Source organism: Physeter macrocephalus, chromosome 2 (genome assembly GCF_002837175.3).
Source record: "Physeter macrocephalus isolate SW-GA chromosome 2, ASM283717v5, whole genome shotgun sequence".
NCBI classification, from domain to species: domain Eukaryota; kingdom Metazoa; phylum Chordata; class Mammalia; order Artiodactyla; family Physeteridae; genus Physeter; species Physeter macrocephalus.
In genome coordinates this window covers 2960007-2980945 of record NC_041215.1, presented here as the reverse complement: position 1 = coordinate 2980945, position 20939 = coordinate 2960007, and the positions used below count along the sequence as shown (strand labels likewise).

The 20939-nt window shown below is 54.2% G+C and overlaps 1 protein-coding gene across 1 annotated transcript in view; it reads right to left on the bottom strand.

Moving 5' to 3' along the window:
• Positions 1 to 20939, bottom strand: part of FGF18 (fibroblast growth factor 18) — a 35475-nt gene that overhangs the window by 4996 nt on the left and 9540 nt on the right. The window contains exons 3-4 of the mRNA XM_024115846.1: positions 14439 to 14619; positions 2577 to 2683 (exon numbers count right to left, since the gene is read on the bottom strand). Coding sequence (XP_023971614.1) covers positions 2577 to 2683; positions 14439 to 14619 — 288 coding nt within the window. The remainder of the gene's footprint in view (positions 1 to 2576; positions 2684 to 14438; positions 14620 to 20939) is intronic.

Sequence of the window (20939 nt, the reverse complement as noted above, 5' to 3'; positions counted from 1 at the left end):
CTGGCAGAGGGTACAGCATGCACAAAGCCTGAAGGCCCCATCAGGGAGTAGAGGCTGGCAGTTCCATGTGTCCGTGACATAAGGACCATGAGGGCAGGGAAGCTCTCCCCAAGGAGTGTAGCCTTTCTTGGGTAGATGGTGAGGACCCAGGGGCTGGTTCTGAGCTGAAGCTGGGGGCAGAGGGTGGGGAAGACCTGATCCCTTTTGTGCTTTAGAAAGCTGAGGGTGGGCACCGGGGAAAGGCCTGGAGGTGGAGCCTGAGGCCCCTGAGGAACATTATTCCCGAGAAGGTATGAGGCCAGAACAGAGGCAGGAGTTAGGGAAGGAGCAGACACACCAGCTATCAAGAGTAATTCCAGGACCGGGGTCTGACTGGCTGGGGCGTCTGTGATGGAACAGCAACCCAAGGGCCTGGGGTTCCAGCTGCAGGAGCCAGAGAGAGTGAGGGGCGCTGGGCTAGGCAGAGGCCAACAGGGGGACCTGCCCAGGGCACAGTCAGGACAGGGGGACTAGGGTGCGGTGGGTTGGTGGGGCGCCCTTGGAGCTTCCCAGGTCAGCCCAGAAGACCGGAAAGGGATGATGGGGGGAGCTGCAGCAAGCGGGGCGGAGCGAGGGGAGGGGAGAGGAGGGGGCGGGAGGGGAGAGGAGGGGGCGGGTGGGGGCGAGCCTCCCTGGGCTACGCAGAGCCTCGCCGCCAGCTGAACCATCCCCAATATTAATGACGGGAGAGAGGGCGAGGGGGCAGGAAATCGGAGCCGGCTCCTGTGGAAGCGGTGACTCAGCGGCCAGCCGGCGGGCGGGCGGAGGGCGGCCGGCGGCGGGGAGCGGCCCGAAGGGACGGGGCTGTTCTTTTGACCCCAAGACGGCCCTCCTGGGGTCAAGATGCCGGGAACCGCGTAGACGGGGAGGGAGGGGCGCGCAGGCACTGGGCACGGCTGGCTGCAGCGCGGCCCCTCCTTTAAACAGAAAAAAAAAATAAAGGTGGGGGGGGGGAAGCCGAGCCCACAACTGCAAGCAGGTTGGGCCTTGGGAGGCAGCCCAGGCGGGCAGGAGAACAAAGCGCCTGACGCGGTGCTTTGCCGCGCCGCCACAGGAAACGCACGGCCAGGCCAGGGCACCCGGCGCCCGGCCTGCCCGCCGCCCCTGCCCCGGACCCCCTCGCTGGCCGTCGGGCCGGCCTCGGGACTCGGAAAGTGAATCACTAATTAAAACCACTCCTTGGCAACCCCGGGGCCGCGCTACACGGATTACTATTATTTTGCTCTTTGAGAAGCTCCAGTCGGTGTGGGCAGTGCCGCTGGATTCCTTTGCCTTCCAAACCGGGCTTTGAAGCGTGGGACCTGGGACAAGTGCCCGTATGTGGCCAAGCCTCAGCTTTCTCATCTGTGAAATGGGAATGGTGGCGGTACCAACCTCTTGGGATTATTTTGGAGCACTTTTGCTCGGTGCCCAGCAGAAAGCAGGTGCTCAATTAACAGAGGCTATTGGTACCGTTATTATTAACAAATAATTAGCAACAATACCCTGGCTCTGTCCACCCAGGTAACAGGTCCCTGGCCTGTTACCTTCTCTACAGGCACTTGGGAAGCGGGGAGGGGAGATGGATAAGAATTGAGGGATTCAGGAAGTCAAAACCATGACTTAAACAGGAGTTGAGGTCATGCTTCCTTCCCCCCAACAAGGTGTAATAAATGCAAATCATCACCCAAGGTCTTGCCGCCAAGTAGAAGAAGCCATCCTCCTTGGAATCTGGGTCTACCCTCCACCCCCCACTCCACCTGTCCAGCAGAAGCCACAGCCCCCTCCATTATACAAGTGGGATAGGGGGTGAGTCGGGTCCCTGCAGAGAGAAGGGAACATGGAGCATGCCACTATAGAGCTACCACCAGTAATGCTTTCCACTGGAACATCCAAAGGAAGCAAGTGTATGAACTTCACAAACAGACACTAGGAAAAAGAGGGGCAGCATCAAAACGCAGCATCAGTGGAGGCTCAGAACCCCTGGCATGTGGGTCCACACCCCACCCCTGCCCTAATTTGTTACATGCAGCTCTCTTGCCTATTCCAAAGTAATAAAATCCTCCTGAAATGCTAGAATCATGAGGCCCAGAGCTGACGAGGCTGCTGGGTTCCAGAGGCGCTGCTTTGAGGAGTCGTAAACTCCTGGTGATTGTTAAAACAATGCTGCAGCCCCTGCCCTTGGCCTAATGGTTCCCTGTTCCCAGACATCAGGTACATTCAGGCAGGGCGCCTCAGAACCCCTCGAGGATTCTCCCACTACCAAGCAAGCCAGAGCTCCACATCCACCAGGAGAGATCAGGGCCCTGCGTGCTCACCAAAGTCACAGCCACAGATACCTCAGCCTGGCAGGCTGCAGGTGCGGGGACAGAGAAGAAGTGGTGTGGTGAAAGGAAGAGATCACAATGGGAATCTCTCACACACACACACACACACACACACACACACACACACATTCATGGGGCCTGTTTTCCATTTGGGGCTGATAGGGCCCTGGATGCACTGTTCCAGCTACCCAGAGCTACCAGGGGACCCACCCAATCTAGACCATCACTTACCTTCCCCACAAGCTTGCCTTTCCGGTTCATACACAGGTAGAATTCCGTCTCCTTGCCCTTGATCCGGACTTGACTACCGAAGGTATCTGTCTCCACTAGGAGCTGGGCTTCGGAAGGCAGAAGGAGAACAAGACACATTTTTTTACCAGGGGCAATGGTTGGCCTAAAGACTCAGCGACACGATCCCTGACCCTGTCCCTGGACCTCCCACTGCCCCCGAAATCAGGCATGGGGGATGCCTCTGACAGGTCTCTCGGGAGCACCCTGCCCCTTAGGCAGGGAGAGAAGCTGTCTGACACCTGTTCCCCGAATCCCAGCCTCCCCTGACTCCACTTGGGACCCAGATCGCCCCTTGTGGCTGAAGACCAGTGTGCCTTCTCCTCCCCCGCCAACACCCTTCCCCAAGGCAGGACAGACAGCCATACAAATAACCCCAGAAAAGCAGCAGTCTCTGGACTAAGGGGTCAGACGTTCAGAGGCATGTGAGCTCACACAGGCATGCACACAAAACACACACACACACCCCTTGCCTTGTGGAATGCCAAGCTGCTTCCTCCAAAATTTAGGTCACAGGCCCCTTCCTCCAGGGAAAACAACATCTGGAGAGTCCCCTCCCCTCTGGGGATATGGGTGAGGGAGTGCCCTGGCCACTTGAAGTGGGGAAGGGTCAGGGAGGGGTGTTTCGAGTCCCTGGGGAAAGGAGGCTATTTGCATAATATTTCACCTTCCTCAGTCAAGGCCACCAAGGCTGAAGAATAACTACCTCCCAGGAGCCCGGAAGGGTCAACCAGGACCCAATACCCCCTGGTCAGGAGTGCGAGGCCCCATGCTAAACCACCTATGCTCCACAGAGCCTCCCTCAGGATGGGGGTGTCCATAGCTGATCCCCAAAGGCCTGACTAAACAAGGACATCAAGTGGCCAAAGGGTGACTGTCTCTTGATTAGGCATCACTGGGAGACCCCTCCCTGTCCCTCTGCCAGTCCACATTTTCTCCCCAGTAAGTTGCTGTGTGACTTTGGCAGGTTATGTGTCCTCTCTGAACCTGAATCCCTGTGCCTGGATTTCCCACCACCACCACCCCCTTCTTTGCCTATGACGCGCCCCCCTTCTCCCCCTCCCTCCCCTGACTCTTTGCTTCCCAGCACCTGCCCCTCCGTCACCCACAAAATTTTTATTTCAGTGACAAGGGACTTGCTTCTCAATAACAAAAATCATAGCCCTAAATACAGTATCCTTATGACGCGCCCCCCTTCTCCCCCTCCCTCCCCTGACTCTTTGCTTCCCAGCACCTGCCCCTCCGTCGTCACCCACAAAATTTTTATTTCAGTGACAAGGGACTTGCTTCTCAATAACAAAAATCATAGCCCTAAATACAGTATCCTTGGAGCCACAAAGAGTGTACCTCAGTGCCCCTAAGATACACTAGGTATGATTTTAATAAAAAAACATTTTTAATATATACCCTGGTGCCCTGCTGTGGAAAATTAAAACCATCTGGAACTCAGGATTTCCAATAATTAATCTAGCCTTCCTTTGACACCACTACTAATTAAAATATGATACCCACCTTTCCAAAGAAAACAAGAAGAATTTACATAAAATTTAAAGATCTAACAAGAATTTAGTAATTCTAGGAACAAGGGTGGGGGGCACATTCTTCTCCCCACCTTCCCCCATCCCTAGTAAACCACTGAGTTGAGAATATTAACCAACACTGAGATAGGGGGTTACAAGCCCTTCATGTTCCCTGTTCCCCTTAACTCAAATTCCCCATTAACTCTCCTCTTAGCTTGGTCCCTGGGAACCAAGGGCCAAACATCACAGCAGCTCTGGGGCGTGCTTTCTCTATCTCCTCACAAAGCTCAGGCCCCACACGGGATGGGGGTTGTTGGGGGTTCAGGAGGGTCCCCAACTCTAGGAGCTTCTGACGAAGGTAGCACGTGTAAGGGGATAGGTGAGAGCTTTGAAATGCACAGATATGGATATGAATCCCTGGCCCCACTTGCCACTGTATGACCTTGGGCCTCAGGTTCTTCATCTGTAAAATGGGAATAGCCGTCTCCAATCTTCAACGGTTATGGTGAGGATTATATAAAACGATGCTGTAAAGGGCCTAGCACCCTGTTCTCAGAGGCTGGGTAGGGGAAACTCAGTAACTATTGTTTAAGTTTCCTAATAACTGCAAAACAAAACTGTTTTCCCAGAAAAAAAAAAGTAGTGGAAAAAAAATCAGATGTGTGTAAAAGGGCAGAGGTGGAGCAGAACTTGCCTCCCCAAGGTGTGCCCTCTGTCCTGAACTTTCTCAGCATCCTCCAGGGTCTCAGGCACCCCACACTGTGAGTGCATCAGAGAATGCCTTAGACTGGGATTCATGGGGTCTGATTCCATTTCTGGAATTGCCATCCTGGGGGTGTGACCTTGAGTAAGCCACACACACCTCTGAGCCCCAGTTTCCTTACCCATGCAGTGGGAATGGGGCTTGACCCTATTCTGAATGTCTCTGGCATTGGAGAGGGGCAGGCATGGGAAACCCTAAGAAGAGGGTGAGGCCACAGGGCTGGGACCCAGGCAACCCCAAGTGAGTCCGAGGGGAAAACTGCTCTGTCTGCCCTCCCCTAGCACATGCCTGGGCCTCTGTCCTCAGAAGAGCTCCTACTACACGCTGGATCTGGCTCCCATGTGAGCCTGCTAAAGTCACATATCCCCACGAGGTTGGGTACCTTTGTCCCCTTTTTACAGTGTAGGAAACTGAGGTTCAGAGAAGCAACCCAGCAGGAAGGGCTGACGTCAGGTCTGCCTGGCTCTTCCTGCTGGGGCCTGGGTCCCAGAGGAGGGCCCCCAGCTCTGGGGAGACTTGGCTCAAAGCACAACCCCCATCTCTCATTAACCACAGCCCATCTCAGGAAGCCCTGGCCTCTGCCTAAGCCATCCATGGGGCCTGGGGCTGGGGCTGGACTGCACCTCCACCCCTGCAAGCCAGTCACCCTCACCCCAGCGAGGGTAGGGTCTGCACCTGCCTCTGTGCCCAGGGAGCCAGAAGTCTGTTCTTCCCCGACTGCAACAAGCCATGGAGTGACCTAGACTCCACTCAGCACATGACATAATGAGGAGCGAGCCGGGCCAGGATTATGTAAAGTCTTTGGGGAGTAATAGCAGCAGCATTTCTCAGAAAGGCAGAAAGAGAGACTCCGCCCGCTCAGACCAGGTTTACCCCAGAGCCTGCCTGGTCCTCAGCATCACGCTCCCCCTTCCCTTGACTCAAGCCCCAAGCCCCCAAGATGCAGCTCTCAGGAGCTAGGAACCTCATCTGTGTCTGTCCCAGGCCAGGCGGGAGGGGTTGAGGATAGTATCTCACCCCTCACCACCCTGGCATGCCCCCATCCTCTCTCTGCCACTCCTGTCCCCAGCAGTCTCTTCTCTACACAGCAGCCAGAGGGATCCTTTTAAAATATAAAATTAATTGTGCCTCGTCCCTGCTAAAGCCTCCTATGGATCTCCAACCCACTAAAAATCCAGACTCTTTACGGGGACCCGGAAGGGCACGTGGCCTGGCCCCTGCTGCCTGCCCCCACCTCCCTCCCTCCCTCACAGCCCTCCAGCCACACAAGCCTCCTTACTGTTCCTGCTCTAAGACACCAAGCACACTCCCACCTCAGGGCCTTTGCACTTTTCCTCTGCCTGGAGATTGCTCTGCCCAGAGCTTCCCATAGTGGCTGCTCGCTTCCTAGGTTGACATCTCAGCTCAGATGCCACCTCCTCAGAGAGGCCTTCCCTGGCCATGCTGTCCAATGTCATACTATCCTCCCAGTTCAGCTCTAGCCACCCCCTGCTCCATTTTCCTCAGAGCTCTTCTCCAAGTTGTTTTATTTGCTACCTTTTCTATTGTCTGTCTCTATCCACTGGAAGGGAAGCTCCATGAAGGCAGGCCCTTAACTGTCTCATTCACCACTGTGGTTTCCATCACCTAGCCCATACCTGGCTCACAGCAAATGACCAATAAGTAATTTTTAGTAAGTGCATAAAGGGCTTGGTGAGGTAGGTATGAATAAAGCTATTTAAAAGTTAAAGCAAACGAGATTCAGGGAGGTAAAGGGACTTGCCTAATGGTACACAGGTAGTAAAAGCAGGGTGGAAGTTCAAACCAACTCTCTGATTCCAGGTCAATGCCCTTAGCAACTCTTCCCTCTACCTCCCCACCCCCGCCCACCGTGTTACTCCTGCCACTCACTAGAACCCTGAGCTCCTACCCACCCATCCTTACAACAATCCCAGGAGATTAGAACTATTTTTTTATTATCCCCATTTTACAGGTGAGAAAATTGAGTCCCAAGGTCAGACAGGGATGGAGAACCCTGAGCTCCTACCCACCCATCCTTTACAACAATCCAGGAGATTAGAACTATTTTTTTTATTATCCCCATTTTACAGGTGAGAAAATTGAGTCCCAAGGTCAGACAGGGATGGAGTTAAAACGCAGGCAGGATTCAAACCCAGGCAGGCTAACACAGAAGTCTGGGTCTTAGCCTGTCTCCCCCACCGGTCACTTCTCCTCCATGCCAGTCCCTTTCCTGGGGGAGTTAGTGAGTGAACGAACACCAAAGGCAGGCAGAGAAGGTTTTCACTTGACCTCACCTTCTTGGGGCATAGGTCTGTGGGTTGGGATGCCCAAAGAGCCAAAGGTTGGGGCCCATCCCTCCTCAGCTCCACTTCCAAATGACCTTGAGGGAGGAAGGGGTGCCAACGGTCACCCTGAGGAAATACCTTCGAGCTGATTCTGGGAGGTGGGGGAGCCCATAGGAACACCCAAGTCTGGGTTCAATCCGCAGCCAGAGAGGCATGAAATGACTTCAGATCTGGTTTTGACTAGAAGGAAAAGCTGCACGCACCAGAGGGTGAGCGAGTGCAGGATGGGGTGGGGGGGGGTCCCACAACCCAGCTCCCCTGAAGGCAAAGTCCACAGAGCCAGTCTTACCAGGGCCCAGCACAGAGCAGGAGCCCAGCACCTGCCCATGGCTGGGGGCCAGGAGCTCGAAGGACCCAATCCCTTCTCCAGCATTGAGAGAGGAAAGCAGAAAAGGAAAAAGAGAAAGTGGAAGAAAAAGGAGCCAGAAAGAAAGCCCTTTCAATAAGAACTCAGGCTGTCTTTTTTTCTCCATTTCTCTTAAATGCATGGAGTAATAATGACAATTAAAAAAACAAAACAAAACAAAAACTGCTAGTACTTATTTGAGCATTTACCATCTGTCAGGCACTGTGCTTGGAGTCTGAATGTGGAATGTCTCATTAGATCCTCACAACAACCCCATGAGGTAGGAACTATTACACCCATTTTACAGATGAAGAAACTGAGGCCCTGAGCAGTTAAGTTACTTGCCAGAGTCACGCAGTAGGACCAGGATTTGAACACAGGCAGAGTAACTCTGGAGCTAGCCTGAGACAGAGAGATTCAGACAGAGGTGAGCAGAGCAGGACAGACATCAGGCAGGTCAGCCATGGCGGAGAAAAAAGAAATGACTTTGATGGATGGATTGATCGACTGATTCCAGTGTGATTCCCTAGCTGGGCTTCCCTGCGGGCAATCCATAGCCTCACTTTAAAGACTTTTGGTTTGAAGGGTAGGAAACGACAGGGAAAGACCAAGAGGCAGACAGAGAGCCAGAGAGTCACATACAAAGAGGGACACAGAAGACCCAGAGAAAGGGAACTGGAAAAAACTAAGCAGGAGAATTAGTTTCTTTTCCCCCAAGCCTCGGGGTAAAACCCCCAAGACCTGAGAGAGCAGTGGGGGAGCTGGGAGCCAGTGAGAGGCTGGGCAGAGCTGGCCGTACCCAGATCCTGCACGGGGTGGCCAGCAGCTGGCCAGCCAGCCGCTACAATTCCAGTGCTGACAGTGCTGCTGGCCACTCTCCAGGCATCATCCTCCAGTGAGGAAACGTCCTTGCCACAAAAGGCACTGGGAGGTCACACCAAATCATACTCCCTTCCTCCCCTCTGAAGGTGGACCAGGTCGAGGGGAGGGGAAGGGAAAGAAGTGGGGGTGGGGGGAAGGAGCCCTTTCTGGAGATGTTTCAGCATCACTATCCTCACACACCCACACACACCCACTGTGGCCTTTTCCCAAAGGTGCCCATGGTTCCCCTTCTCCTAAAGTCCCCCAAGGAGGTTCGCAGGCCACGTGGGCGAGCCAGAAAGGAAGAGAGAAAGAATCAATAGGATCGATCGGGAGCTATATTTAATCCTAGCTGTATCTCTCATGTGGCCATTTGAGCTGCAGAGTCAGCGACGTGTGGGTGGCCACTCCTCACTGGGGACAGAAGTCGTGGAACATGAGCTCAGAGGGCAGGGGGTTCAGACAGAGATATTAATGCCCCTTCCCAGCTGGGAGCGCCCCTCGGGGAAGCTGGTCCTGTCGCTCACTGTATCCTTGTGGCAAGATGCAAGGCTGGCTGGAAGGAAGGACGGGAGAGGAGGACAGGAGAAGAGGAGGGAGGGAGCACGGACTGCCCAGGTACCTACTGTGTGCTGGGCTCTGGGCCAGGCGCTTGCCCCCGCCCCGGGGAAGTGGTCCCGTCTACACTCCCGGACGCACACATGGGTCAGCCACGTATTCACTGGCCCAAGCATGTATTGAACCGTTGTTTGTGGCTGGCTCTGCGCAGGGGATACAGCAGTGAACACAATAGACTGAAGCGGCCTAGCCTTAGAGTTTGCACTATAACAGGAGACACAGAGAGCGAATAACTAAATACATACCAGAACCTCAGGTAGCAATAAGTGCTAGGAAGAGAAACATACCCACGGGGGGACGGAGACAGGAATTCCCTGATAAGGGGACAACTGAATGGTAGTCTGAGTGAGGCGAGGGAGCAAAAGCCATGGGGACATCTGGGAGAAGGGCACCCCCAGGCTGAGGACACAGCAAAGGCCCTTAGCTGGGGACATGCTTGGCGTGTTCCAAGGGCAGCAGGAAGCTCGCTGGGGCTGGAGCAGAGCGGGCAAGGACGGGGCGGTGGAGCCCGAGGTTAGTGTGCTAGTCAGGAGTCCGGCTACACCAGGCCTTCCTGCCGATCCAAGGACTTGGACTGCATTCTAAATGAGCTGAGAGCCTTTGACTAACGGAGTGACACAGCCTCACATTTTGGACTGTGGTATGGAGAATGGACTACGGGCCGTCAGACTCAGAGAAAAGAGTCTCTGCTGCTTCAGCCACACCAGCCAGCCCAAAGGACCTGGCTCCTTGCTCCAGCACAGCCCTGCAGCAGGTACCAGAATAAGAGAAATGGGGACCAGAGGGCCCCCTCCCACTTCCAGCAAAAGCCCCGGAAGACCCCACATACTTTCCTAGGTGAGTCACGCAAGTCAGCCCCTGATTGTGCTTTGCGTGGCCCCGTAATTATTTTATTCATTTATCCAGTAACCTTTAAGGGGGGCCTGCTTTCAGGACATGTACTAGACATGCAGACAGGCAGAAAGGTCACTGCTTTCAAGGAGCTCACGTTCTCAGAGGGGCAAGGGTGAGCGGGGGAGCTGCCTAGAGGGGCAGAGCCCATGCTGGGGCAGGCTGACTCCCTGTGACCCTGAGCAGGAGTGACACAGCTGGAATCACAGACTAATCCATGCCTAACTGGAACAAGCCCACACAGTACAAACTCCGTGCCCTGCCCATGCCTTCCCACAATTGTGAGGAAACCCACTGGTGCAGGGAGGCGATGGAAAGCACCCAAGGGGACACAGAGAGTGAGGGGCCCAGGCTCTTCCTACTCAGAGTCAGCCCCTAGAAAGGAGAAGGGGCTCTCGCCTGGGAGCTCCTTGAGGGCTGGGCCTGGGTTGTCTCACTCACCGCTGTTATCGCCCAGTGAGGGAGGGACCCAGGTGTGAACTGAGAGACCGGACCGCACGCAACAGAAGGGTCCAGATACCCTTCTGCATCCAGCCTGAGACAGCAGCCACAGCATAGCCAGTCCGCCCTGCTGCTTGGAATCATGCTGAAGAAGCCTCTTCTAAACTGCAGCTGATATGCCAGGGCCCCGCTAAGCGGGGAGAAGCCCCACGAATCAGTTCTCGAGAGGGGAAACCTTCACCTGAGCCCATGACGGTATCCCCCTGCCGCCGTACAACAGCACGGAGTTCAGGTGGTTATTATGAATATTCTTGCTTTAATCATCATATACTCTTTGAGAATAAGATATTCTCTCATTTCAATTACCCCGTTTTACAAAAGAGTAAACAGGATCAGAAAGGCTAACACACACCTAAGGTCTCCAGCTCGTAAGTGGTGGAACTGAGATTCCAATTCCATCCGACTCCAGAGTCCACATGCCAACCCTCTCAAAAGACCACCTCCCTGGCTATCACAGCCCCTCCAGAGGCCTCCTCAGGGTTGTTCTGAGCACTGTCAGTCCTGGGAGGCTGGCCTACTGCAAAACCTTGGGTGTTCTGGGCTTTTGTTCTTAATCAAGTAGAGGAGCCTTTTTCTGCAACTGAAAATAGGAAGGAATATCCAACCACATGGCTTTATAAAAGCAGAGTTGCTCCCACACCACCAACCCTGAGGCTGGGGCCCCTCCCCCTCCCTGAGGGCTGGCCCAGCTGACCCCAGGTGCTCCTCTGCTGATACTCAAGTCCCACCACCCAGCAGCCCTGCTTCCTGTAGCCAGGGGGTGCTGACACCTCCACATCCCAGCTGAAGGGCATCAACCTTGGAGGCAGGTAGAGTGGGGCCTTCTCATCCTTGCTTGGCAGGTGAAGAAACCAGGCCCAGAGCCAGACATGCTTGTCCCCTGCACTGGGGGCTGCTCAGCGACCGAGCTGCCACTGGAACCCACGGGTCCTGCCTCCTGGCCCAATGCTGTTTCTTCAAGGTGGCAACTACCTGCAGGACAAAGGTGACCAGGACCAAGGGCAGGAAGGGGAGGGGCAGATGTAATAATCCCGGGTGGGCAGGGTGGCCCTCCCCCAGTTCCTGGCCTGCCAGGTGTCCCACTACCTAAGCCTTTAGCCCCCTGGACAGTATACCTCTCCCTCCAGAGCCGAACCTAAAGCTAAGAAAGTCCTGCATTCCTGGAACAGCCAACCTCAGGGCCCTCAGAGTGCTCTGGGAAAGCTTCAGGGAGCCATGGGGAGAAACTCTTGCAGAATAGCCTGGTGTAGAAGCCTGGCTGACATCGATGCAGATTTCACCGAAGACTGCTCACTGCTGCAAAGCTGGCCAAGAGCTCCTGGGCAGGGCACCCAGACAAAGGTGGGCCTGCATCTTGCACCTACCTGCCTATGGGGTCTAGAGCCTCGGGACGCTGTCAAATCTGAGATTCTGAGTGTTTTACAGACTCAAATCTGAGATTCCGGGCGTTTCTGGGGATTCCAGATTCCAGGCATTTATAGGGATTGTTTATACTTGGTGTTTGCTGAAGTTCCCAGACTGCATTCTAACTGTGTATGAATGCAAGTCTCAGAAGACACCATTCTTTCAGCTGGATGGAGCCCTGAGAAGAAGGGAGCAGGTTCTCAGACCATCCTGGGCCCCCTGGCCTGACTGAGGACTACTGGCTGCCCCTCCCCCATAGGCAGGGCAGGCCTCTAACACAGCCCCATCCTCCTGCCCGGCTTGGCCACATAAATCACCCTCCCAATAATATTTGTATTGATTATCTAGATTGGAAGCCTCAATTGGCTCCATTGTCTCACTTCCTCTCCCAGGGCTCACAGATGGGATCCCTTCGCCTCATCTGCGTTTCTAATGCGACATTTAAATAGAGCAGCCTCAGCGGCCAGCAAGGCCCCTGGCTGCCCTGGGTGTTGGGGGATTGGAGGAGCGATAAACGTATTCCTTGACAGAGAATCATTAAATCTAGAGTTTGTGGAGCTGGAGGAGAAGCCAAAATGGGCGAGTCCCTGGATACTCCAGAGGTGGTCTCCCAGCAGCACCAGGGCGCTTGTTAGACATGCAGAGCTCAAGGCCCCAACCCAGACCCTCTGAATCAACATCAGCATTTTAATAAGAACCCTCAGTGATTCCGATGCATGTTAGTGTTTAAGAAGCACTACTCTAGTACAGCCCTTGTAATGTACAGAGGGAAACTGAGGCTCAGAGAAGTCAAGGTTACACAGCAGGTGAGATCCCCTGAGTCTCCAGTCCAGGCAGAGGAAATGAGAGGACAAGTGGCTTCTGGAGGGAGGGGTCGGCCATTTCCGGCCTCCTCTCCCTCCCAAGCTCTTGACTCCTATCTCAGAGCCTGGACAGATGGTTCAGACCAGAGTCTGACCCCCCTGTACTCTCCCAGCCTGGAGGGGCCAGCCAGAGCTCCGGGGACTCCCCAGGAGGGCACCTCCCTCCCGCCCCAGCCAGCCAGCTGCCCCTTCCCTGGCAGCAACTGGACAGCAGATCCCAGGGAAAACCAGCACCTGGGTCTGCCCAGCACAGCCAGGCGTCCACGGAGGGGGGGGCACAGAGAGACGAGGCCCCAGAGAGGCAGCCAGCAGAGGGCCTGGGAGAGGTGGGGAGGAGGGACGGAAAGCTGTAGTCGGAGGGAGGGAAGCAGGGAGAAAGACAGAGATGGTGAGGAGGGGGGAGACAGAGAGATGGACAGAAACAACCAGAAGGAGGGGAGAAGGACTCAGAGAGAGAGAAGCCCAGATAAAAGGAGAAGCAGCCAGACTGAGAAAGGAAGAAGGGGGACGAGGGAGGGAGGCAGTAAAGAGTGATGGGGCAGGAGAAGGGAGGGGAGGCAGCTGGCCTGGAGAAGCAGGAGCCCAGCGTGGCCCAGCCCTGCCCAGCCCGGCCTGGCCCAGCCCCCAGTGACGGTGCAGCTGCCACACTTGGGCCCTACCATGAGGTCAGTCCTGCCCCGGGGCTGAGGGAAAATAAATGGTGTCCAAGATAAAAGATCCAAGAAATTATTTGTCTTGTTGTCATGTCTTGACTGCAATGGGCAGGGGCTGGCGGGCAGGCGGAGCATCATCTCAGAGAAGCCCAGGCCGGCAGGCTCGGCCGCAGGCATGCACGTAGTGTGGCCACCTACAGCACCAGCTCCCCCCCGACCCAAGGCTGGGGCCTGGGACACCTCCCAGAACCTGGGCCTGAGAAGGTAGGAAGCGATGGAGGTGTGGTCAGTATTTGCTCAGAGTCTGGCCCCTAAATCCCCTCCAGGCTCTGGGAGGGAGGAGTCCTGCCTGCTTCACTCACTGCTGAGGGTCTTTGTGGTTTGGGGGCTTAGGGAGGGAAGGAAGTCAGGGTTATTGCACTCCTCCCAGCCCCTTTGCAGAGGCAGCTTGGGGCAGGTGATGCTTCCTAAACACCCCAGAAGAGAGCTGGGCAGTTCCAGGGTCAAGGGCAGGTCAAGGGGGCCATGGCCCAAGGTGCTGTGAGTGCCCCTGCCTCATAGGTGCACAAGCTCAAGCCCGCAGAGCACGCACACACAGGCCTGTCCCCGTGCACATGCACACACTCTCACACACATATGCACGTATGAGCACACACACTCACACCAGGCCAATTTCCAACACCACCACCAGCATCCAAAAAGCGTGCCCCAGAGGCTCCCACCCCTCCGAGCATCTGAACCTGGGGAAGCAATGCCGTGGGGAGCAGGTTGCCACAGATACCCATGACGACTGGCATTTATGGGGCATTTACCAGCAAAGGCATGCTTTATTCATGTCGTCAGTTACTACTCCCAACAAAGCTCTCAGGGATGCACTACTGCATCCCCATTTTATAGATGAGGAAACTGAGGCCCAGAAAGGGTCAGAGCCAGGTGCAAGATCACACAGCCAGGACACGGCAGAGCTAGGATTTGAACCTGAGGTCTCAGAGGCCGGGAAGAATGTGTACACGGTCAAAGAGGAGGGGGTTGACACTTACCATACTTGTCCCCGTCCTCGCCGCGGGCGCTGATCCTACGGCCCAGGACCTGAATGTGCTTCCCGCTGGTCCGGCTGTAGAGCTGGTACAGCCGCAGCTGCTTACGGCTCACATCGTCCCGAGCCCGCGTCTGGTTCTCCACGTGGATGCGGAAGTCCACGTTCTCCTCGGCCACCAGCACCTGAGCAGGGAAAGGGGTGACGGTGAGCTACCCTGGAAGTCCAGAGTCCCTGCGTGCAGGCCAGGGTCTCCTCTACGCCAGCTCTGAGTCAGGCATCAGCACACGCTCATAATTGCCCTGTTACCACCCCCATTTCACAGATGAGGCAACTGAGGCTCAGAGAGATGAGGCAAGTTGCCCAAGGTGGCCCAGCCAGGAAGCAGCAAAGCTAAGAATCAGGTCTAGGTCTATTTGACAGCAAAGTTTGCTACCTTTCCACCACACTCCCAAATTAAAGCAAGAAGTATGGAGTGGAGTTTCCCATGTAACCTTGGGCCCATGGTTTGTTCTGTCTCAGGTTCTTCCCCAGTAAAACAGTGGAGCAGAGCCTCCGGCCTGACTACACCCCAGGGTGGCTGTTAGGATACAGTGAGCAAATGGGAAGAAAAGTACCAAAATCAATATGGAGATGGGAAATGGATGGGGGGCATATAATTCCTGTTTAGGTCCTCAGCGGGGAAGGAAGGAGACCTGGCAAATTTCTTCCTGGGAACGAATGAACCAGAGCCCACTGTCACTTCTCCCCCTGGAGCTGATGCTGGGGGCGGTCTCCTCTCCACACCCCAAGTGTCCTCATGCTTGCCTCCACCACCAAGCATTTGCCCACAACCCTAGCCCCTCGTGGAGAAAATTTTGCTTAGCATCTCTCATCCATCAAAATTCCCTGTATCCCTGGAGGTTTAGCTCATGTCTGACCACACTCTCCAGGAAGCCACCTCTGGCTACACCAGCACGTATCTCTCCTGTCTCCTTTCCCTGAACACGGCCTCTCACGTAGACAACTTGCACCCACCTCCTCACCAGCCTCCTGCTTCTACTCTTTCCCCCTGGTAGCCCACCTTCCACCAAACCCAATCACCTTGTGTAACCCTCCCCTCCAAACTCTCCAGGGCTTCCCATCGCATTTAGATAAATGTCCCCACCAGGGCCTCAGGGCCCTGCAAGATGAGCCCCCCAACTGCTTTCCACTTTCATCTTCTACCACTCCCTCCCCACCAGTTACTGTCAGTTGGCTGTCTTATTAGGGCTCTGAGCATTCCAAACACAAAATACACACATGCCTCAGGGCCTTTGCACTTGCTCTTCCCTCTGCTTCAGTGCTCTTCCCCAGATTTTTGCACTCTGGCTCCTCTAATTCATTCGAGCCTCTGCTCACATGTCATGTCCTGAGACAGGACTTCCTTGACTGCTTCTCTGAGGCAGCCCCCACTTCTGTCACTCCTCATCTCTCTACCATGCTTTGATTTTCTTTCTAGCATTGATCAACCTGACATAACATCTATTTATCTAGTTTTTGTCTGTCTCCCCCACTTGTCTTCTGCTATATCCCCAGCACACAGCATAGTAGGAACTCAAACATTTGTCAAATGTATGAATGAACAAGTGAACATTGAAAAGATCTGGAGTCTGTCATCCCATTTAGCATTAAACTAGGTTTTCCTACGCCCTGAAAATTGTATGCCTGTCCCAGCCCATCTTAACCAGAAAGCTGAACAATTCTTGAAGTCCAGACAGCATTCTGGGTTTGTTCTAGGCACGCTAGGCTTGCAGGACCCCATTCCCACAAGAGCATGACCCCACTCAGCCCATGATGGGGCTCTTGGAATTGGGGCTGCCCAAGCATCTGTCTCAGCCCTCAGCTGTGAGCTCTCCAGGGTAGGGACCATGTTTTCCTCATTGCTACACCCCATGCCCAGGCCAGGGTCTCTGTCCCCCCGCTGACCTGCACATGTCCTCCAATCCCAGCCTAGGCTGCACAGGCACTTCACCTGGACCACATTATTGAACTTTCACCATCATCCTCAGGGTGGAAACATTATGCCACATTACAGATGAGGAAACTGAGGCTCCGAAGCTGAACCAACAAGGTCACAGAGCAGGCAATGGCAGAGTTAGCCCCAGGCCATGTGGCCCCAAAGCGCTGCTTTCAGCTCCACCTCAGTGGGCCCCGCCTGTCTCACCAGTACAGTGGGGAGCAGGATCCAGGTTCAAAACCCAGTCCTGAGCATATATCCAGAGAAGACCATAATTCAAAGTGATACTTGCACCCCAGCGTTCACTGCAGCACTATCTACAATAGCCAGGATATGAAAGCAACCTAAATGTCCATCAACAGAGGAATGAATAAAGATGTGGTTCATATATATACAATGGACTATTACTCAGCCATAAAAAAGAATGAAATAATACCATTTGCAGCAACATGGATGGACCTGGAGACTGTCATACTGAGTGAAATAAGTCAGACAGAGAAAGACAAATATCATATGATATCACTTATACGTGGAATCTAAAAAAAATGGTACAAAGGAACTTATTTACAAAAGATAAATAGAGTCACAGATGTAGAAAACAAACTTATGGTTACCAGGGCGGAAAGGGGCGGGGGGATAAATTGGGAGACCAGGATTGACATATACACACCACTATATATAAAATAGATAACTAATAAAGACCTACTGTATAGCACAGGGAACTCTTCTCAATACTCTGTAATGACCTATATGGGAAAAGAATCTAAAAAAGGGTGGATATATGTATATGTATAACTGATACACTTTGCTGTACAGCAGAAATTAATGCAACATTGTAAATCAACTATACTCTTAAAAAAAAAAACAAAAACCACCCAGGGTTAGCCACTCCCTAGCTAAGGGTCCCCAGGCAACTGACTGAGAGCGGTGACAATGGCACCCACCTTGTGGGTTGCTGTGAATATTAAACATATAGTCTTAGAACAGTTGCCTGGTACAGATTTAAGTGCTCAGCAGACATAAGTAACTACTGAGAGGATACAAGGGAGCCCTTTAAGAGGCTCTTGGTGAAGCCCTGCAAACAGAAGCCTCCCCAGGACGCAAGTGGATCACACTCTCACGCTGTAATGACCTATATGGGAAAAGAATCTAAAAAAGGGTGGATATATGTATATGTATAACTGATACACTTTGCTGTACAGCAGAAATTAATGCAACATTGTAAATCAACTATACTCTTAAAAAAAAAAACAAAAACCACCCAGGGTTAGCCACTCCCTAGCTAAGGGTCCCCAGGCAACTGACTGAGAGCGGTGACAATGGCACCCACCTTGTGGGTTGCTGTGAATATTAAACATATAGTCTTAGAACAGTTGCCTGGTACAGATTTAAGTGCTCAGCAGACATAAGTAACTACTGAGAGGATACAAGGGAGCCCTTTAAGAGGCTCTTGGTGAAGCCCTGCAAACAGAAGCCTCCCCAGGACGCAAGTGGATCACACTCTCACGTCCTTCGAGACGAGGCACTTCTGCTTCTCAGATTACAGTTTGGGAAGATGTTATTGCTTTTGATCATCGGGACAACCCTAGAACATGGGAATGCTTATCACCCCCATTTTAACAGATGTAGAAACTAAGGCTCAGAAAAGTTAAGTCGGTTGCTTTGAGCTGCACAGCCCGGTGGTGCAGGGCCTGGCCGCTGGTGCACCAAGAGTGCACACTCTTCACTTCCACTACCCTAAATGGCCAGCCCGTTCACAGCCCAATCTCACACCTGGGACTTGCCTCATTTCACATCCTAATGCTTAGGGAGGATAGAGCTCCAGTGCCCCCTGAGGCCCACACCTGGTGGGCATGTGTCCTGAAGAACCCCCACCCGTGGCCCTCAACCTTCCTGGAATGACTTCCCGAGGTGGCCTGGCCCTGTCCCCTCCCCCAAGGCCAGGCCTCCGGCCTCCCTCCCTGTCCTCCAGATCTCCTCCTGCTCACAGGAGACCTTATTGACCAGAGGTCAAACCAATCTCCTCACCCCAGGTCCCCTAGGAGAACTGCCCTGCCCCAGAAGCCAGCCTCCCATTAATGATTTTCTACCTGGCCCACTGGACAGAGGCAGCATGGGTGACCCAGGGTCAGCAGGGGCTATCCAGTGGCCCTTCCCCAGGATGCGGGGGAACAATCCATCTTGCCCAGCTTCCACCATTTAAGCCATACTCTGTGGCCACATCAATCCCGAGGGCGGTAACAGGGGTGGCATCGGACATGGAAACAGAGTCCGTCCTTTTGAAAAGGCAGGAAGACCCCTGGGCTTCCTGGGCAAGACCTCTGGGGGGCTCCAGGTCTCTGCACAGCCCCTCTGCCCGGATGACACCTGCCCTCAGGTACCTCCTCTGGAAGTATTTCCTGCCCTCCGGCCTCAGGCTGGCTTACAGCCTCTGGACACTACTGTAATGGCTTACTGTCCCCAGAGTCCAGTTTGCCTGGTTCATCCCTGAACCTCCAGCTCTGCCCCCAGAAGGCACCTGGCAAATGCTTGCTAAATAACTGTGGCTTAGGGGCTTCCCTGGTGGCGCAGTGGTTGAGAGTCCGCCTGCCGATGCAGGGGACACGGGTTCGTGCCCCGGTCCGGGAAGATCCCGCATGCCGCGGAGCGGCTGGGCCCGTGAGCCATGGCCGCTGAGCCTGCGCGTCCGGAGCCTGTGCTCTGCAACGCGAGAGGCCACAACAGTGAGAGGCCCGCGTACCGCAAAAAAAAAAAAAAAAAAAAAAATAACTGTGGCTTAGGATGAGGAAAACCTGGCAGCCAAAATCAGCCCCATCACTTACTACCCAGATGAGCAGAGTGCCCAGGAGAGGGTTTTTAAAGCCATCAATTGCTAAGCTTTCCTCTGTTCCAGGCACTCTGCTAAGAAGCCCTCAAGACATGGTACCTCGTCAAATTCCTTAAGCACCCGTGGAGGTAGGCACCAATTAGAGTCCATTTCACAGACTGGACCTCTGAGGCACCTCTCCAGGGCCACAGAGCTCCAGGGCCTGCCTGCAGAGCACACGCAGAGCGGGGCCACTCAGGAACATCCTCTCGCTCCTCCTATCCTGCTACTTGGCCTCGCTGCCCAAGAGGGGGCCTGTCTTCCAGGACTTCCTAGAACAGTCAGAGCTGCTCTCTAAACCCATCCAGGTGCATAATCATCAGGGGCACTGAAAAGCTGCAGTGTGACAACAATCAAAACTCTGCGGCTCTCGCAAGGCGAGCAGGGCTGGCACAGACAGGGTGTCTCCTGGGGCAGAGCAAGGTGCCTTACAAAAGGCTCTCCTTCCCCCACCCCATACTCACGGATTATCTTTGAGGTCGAGGTACCTTTTCCCACAGCAGGGTAGCCTACAGTGGGGTCCCCCTGCAGCCTGGATGAGACCCCTGTTACCCCCCAGGGGGACCCACCCCTTCTCTGAGGGGCTTGCGCTCTGGTGGAAATATTCACTCCCTGATCCAGGAATTGCACAGGGGCTGCAAGGGCCCGACGGGTCCAACTGTCCCCCGAGATCCCAGCACGGACATGGTGCTTAGTGGGACAGAGCCCGCCACCTTCCGCCTGCAGTCTCAGGCTCTAGTGTACGAGGTGAGGGGTTTTCCTGCTCCCAAATCTGCCTGGCTCCCCACTACCCATTGCACAGCGCCCGTATGTGGTCCTTTACCATCCAGCCCCCGCCTAGCTTCCAAGCCTCCTCTCTTAGGCACCTTGGGGGGAAACTACCATGGGGTGAAAAGAGGTTGGGGTGAGCCCCACTCCAACCCCAGGGCCAGCTTCCAGACGTCAACCCAGGTTCCCCCTCTCACCGGGGAATCCAATAACCACAGGTGCTCCCCCTGACCGAAGGTTTCAACCTCACCCATCCACTCCTGGCTCTGCAGTCATGTCTGAAGCGGCTTCCTATTTCTTCCTGGGCCCGCCTCACACCAACATCTGCCACATCACACATCACCTAATACACACGTTACATCAGCACACCCGCACCACACACATTCAACAATAGCACTCACTGACCTCGGGTGTGACCTGGCTCCACCCCAAAATCACCAACTTACTTGATTTCTTTAACCCTCAGTTTTCTCATCAGCAGAATGAGATTGTTTACAATTATTTACCTCAGAAAAACATAAGTAAGAGGAGCCACTTTTTTTTTCTTTTTCTTTTTTCTTATTTTCTAAACAGTCACTACTTATGGAGCATGTTCTCCGTACTAAGAAGTACTTTAAGTAACTTATCTTACATCATCCCCAGAGCAGCCCTATGAGTCGGTATGATTATTATCCCCATTTTACAGATGAGGAAACTGAGGCTCAGAGAGGTTACATTGCTTGTCCAAAGGCACAAAATTGGTGCAAAAAAGAATCAAGATTTGGGGCTTCCCTGGTGGCGCAGTGGTTGCGCGTCCGCCTGCCGATGCAGGGGAACCGGGTTCGCGACCCGGTCTGGGAGGATCCCACATGCCGCGGAGTGGCTGGGCCCGTGAGCCATGGCCGCTGGGCCTG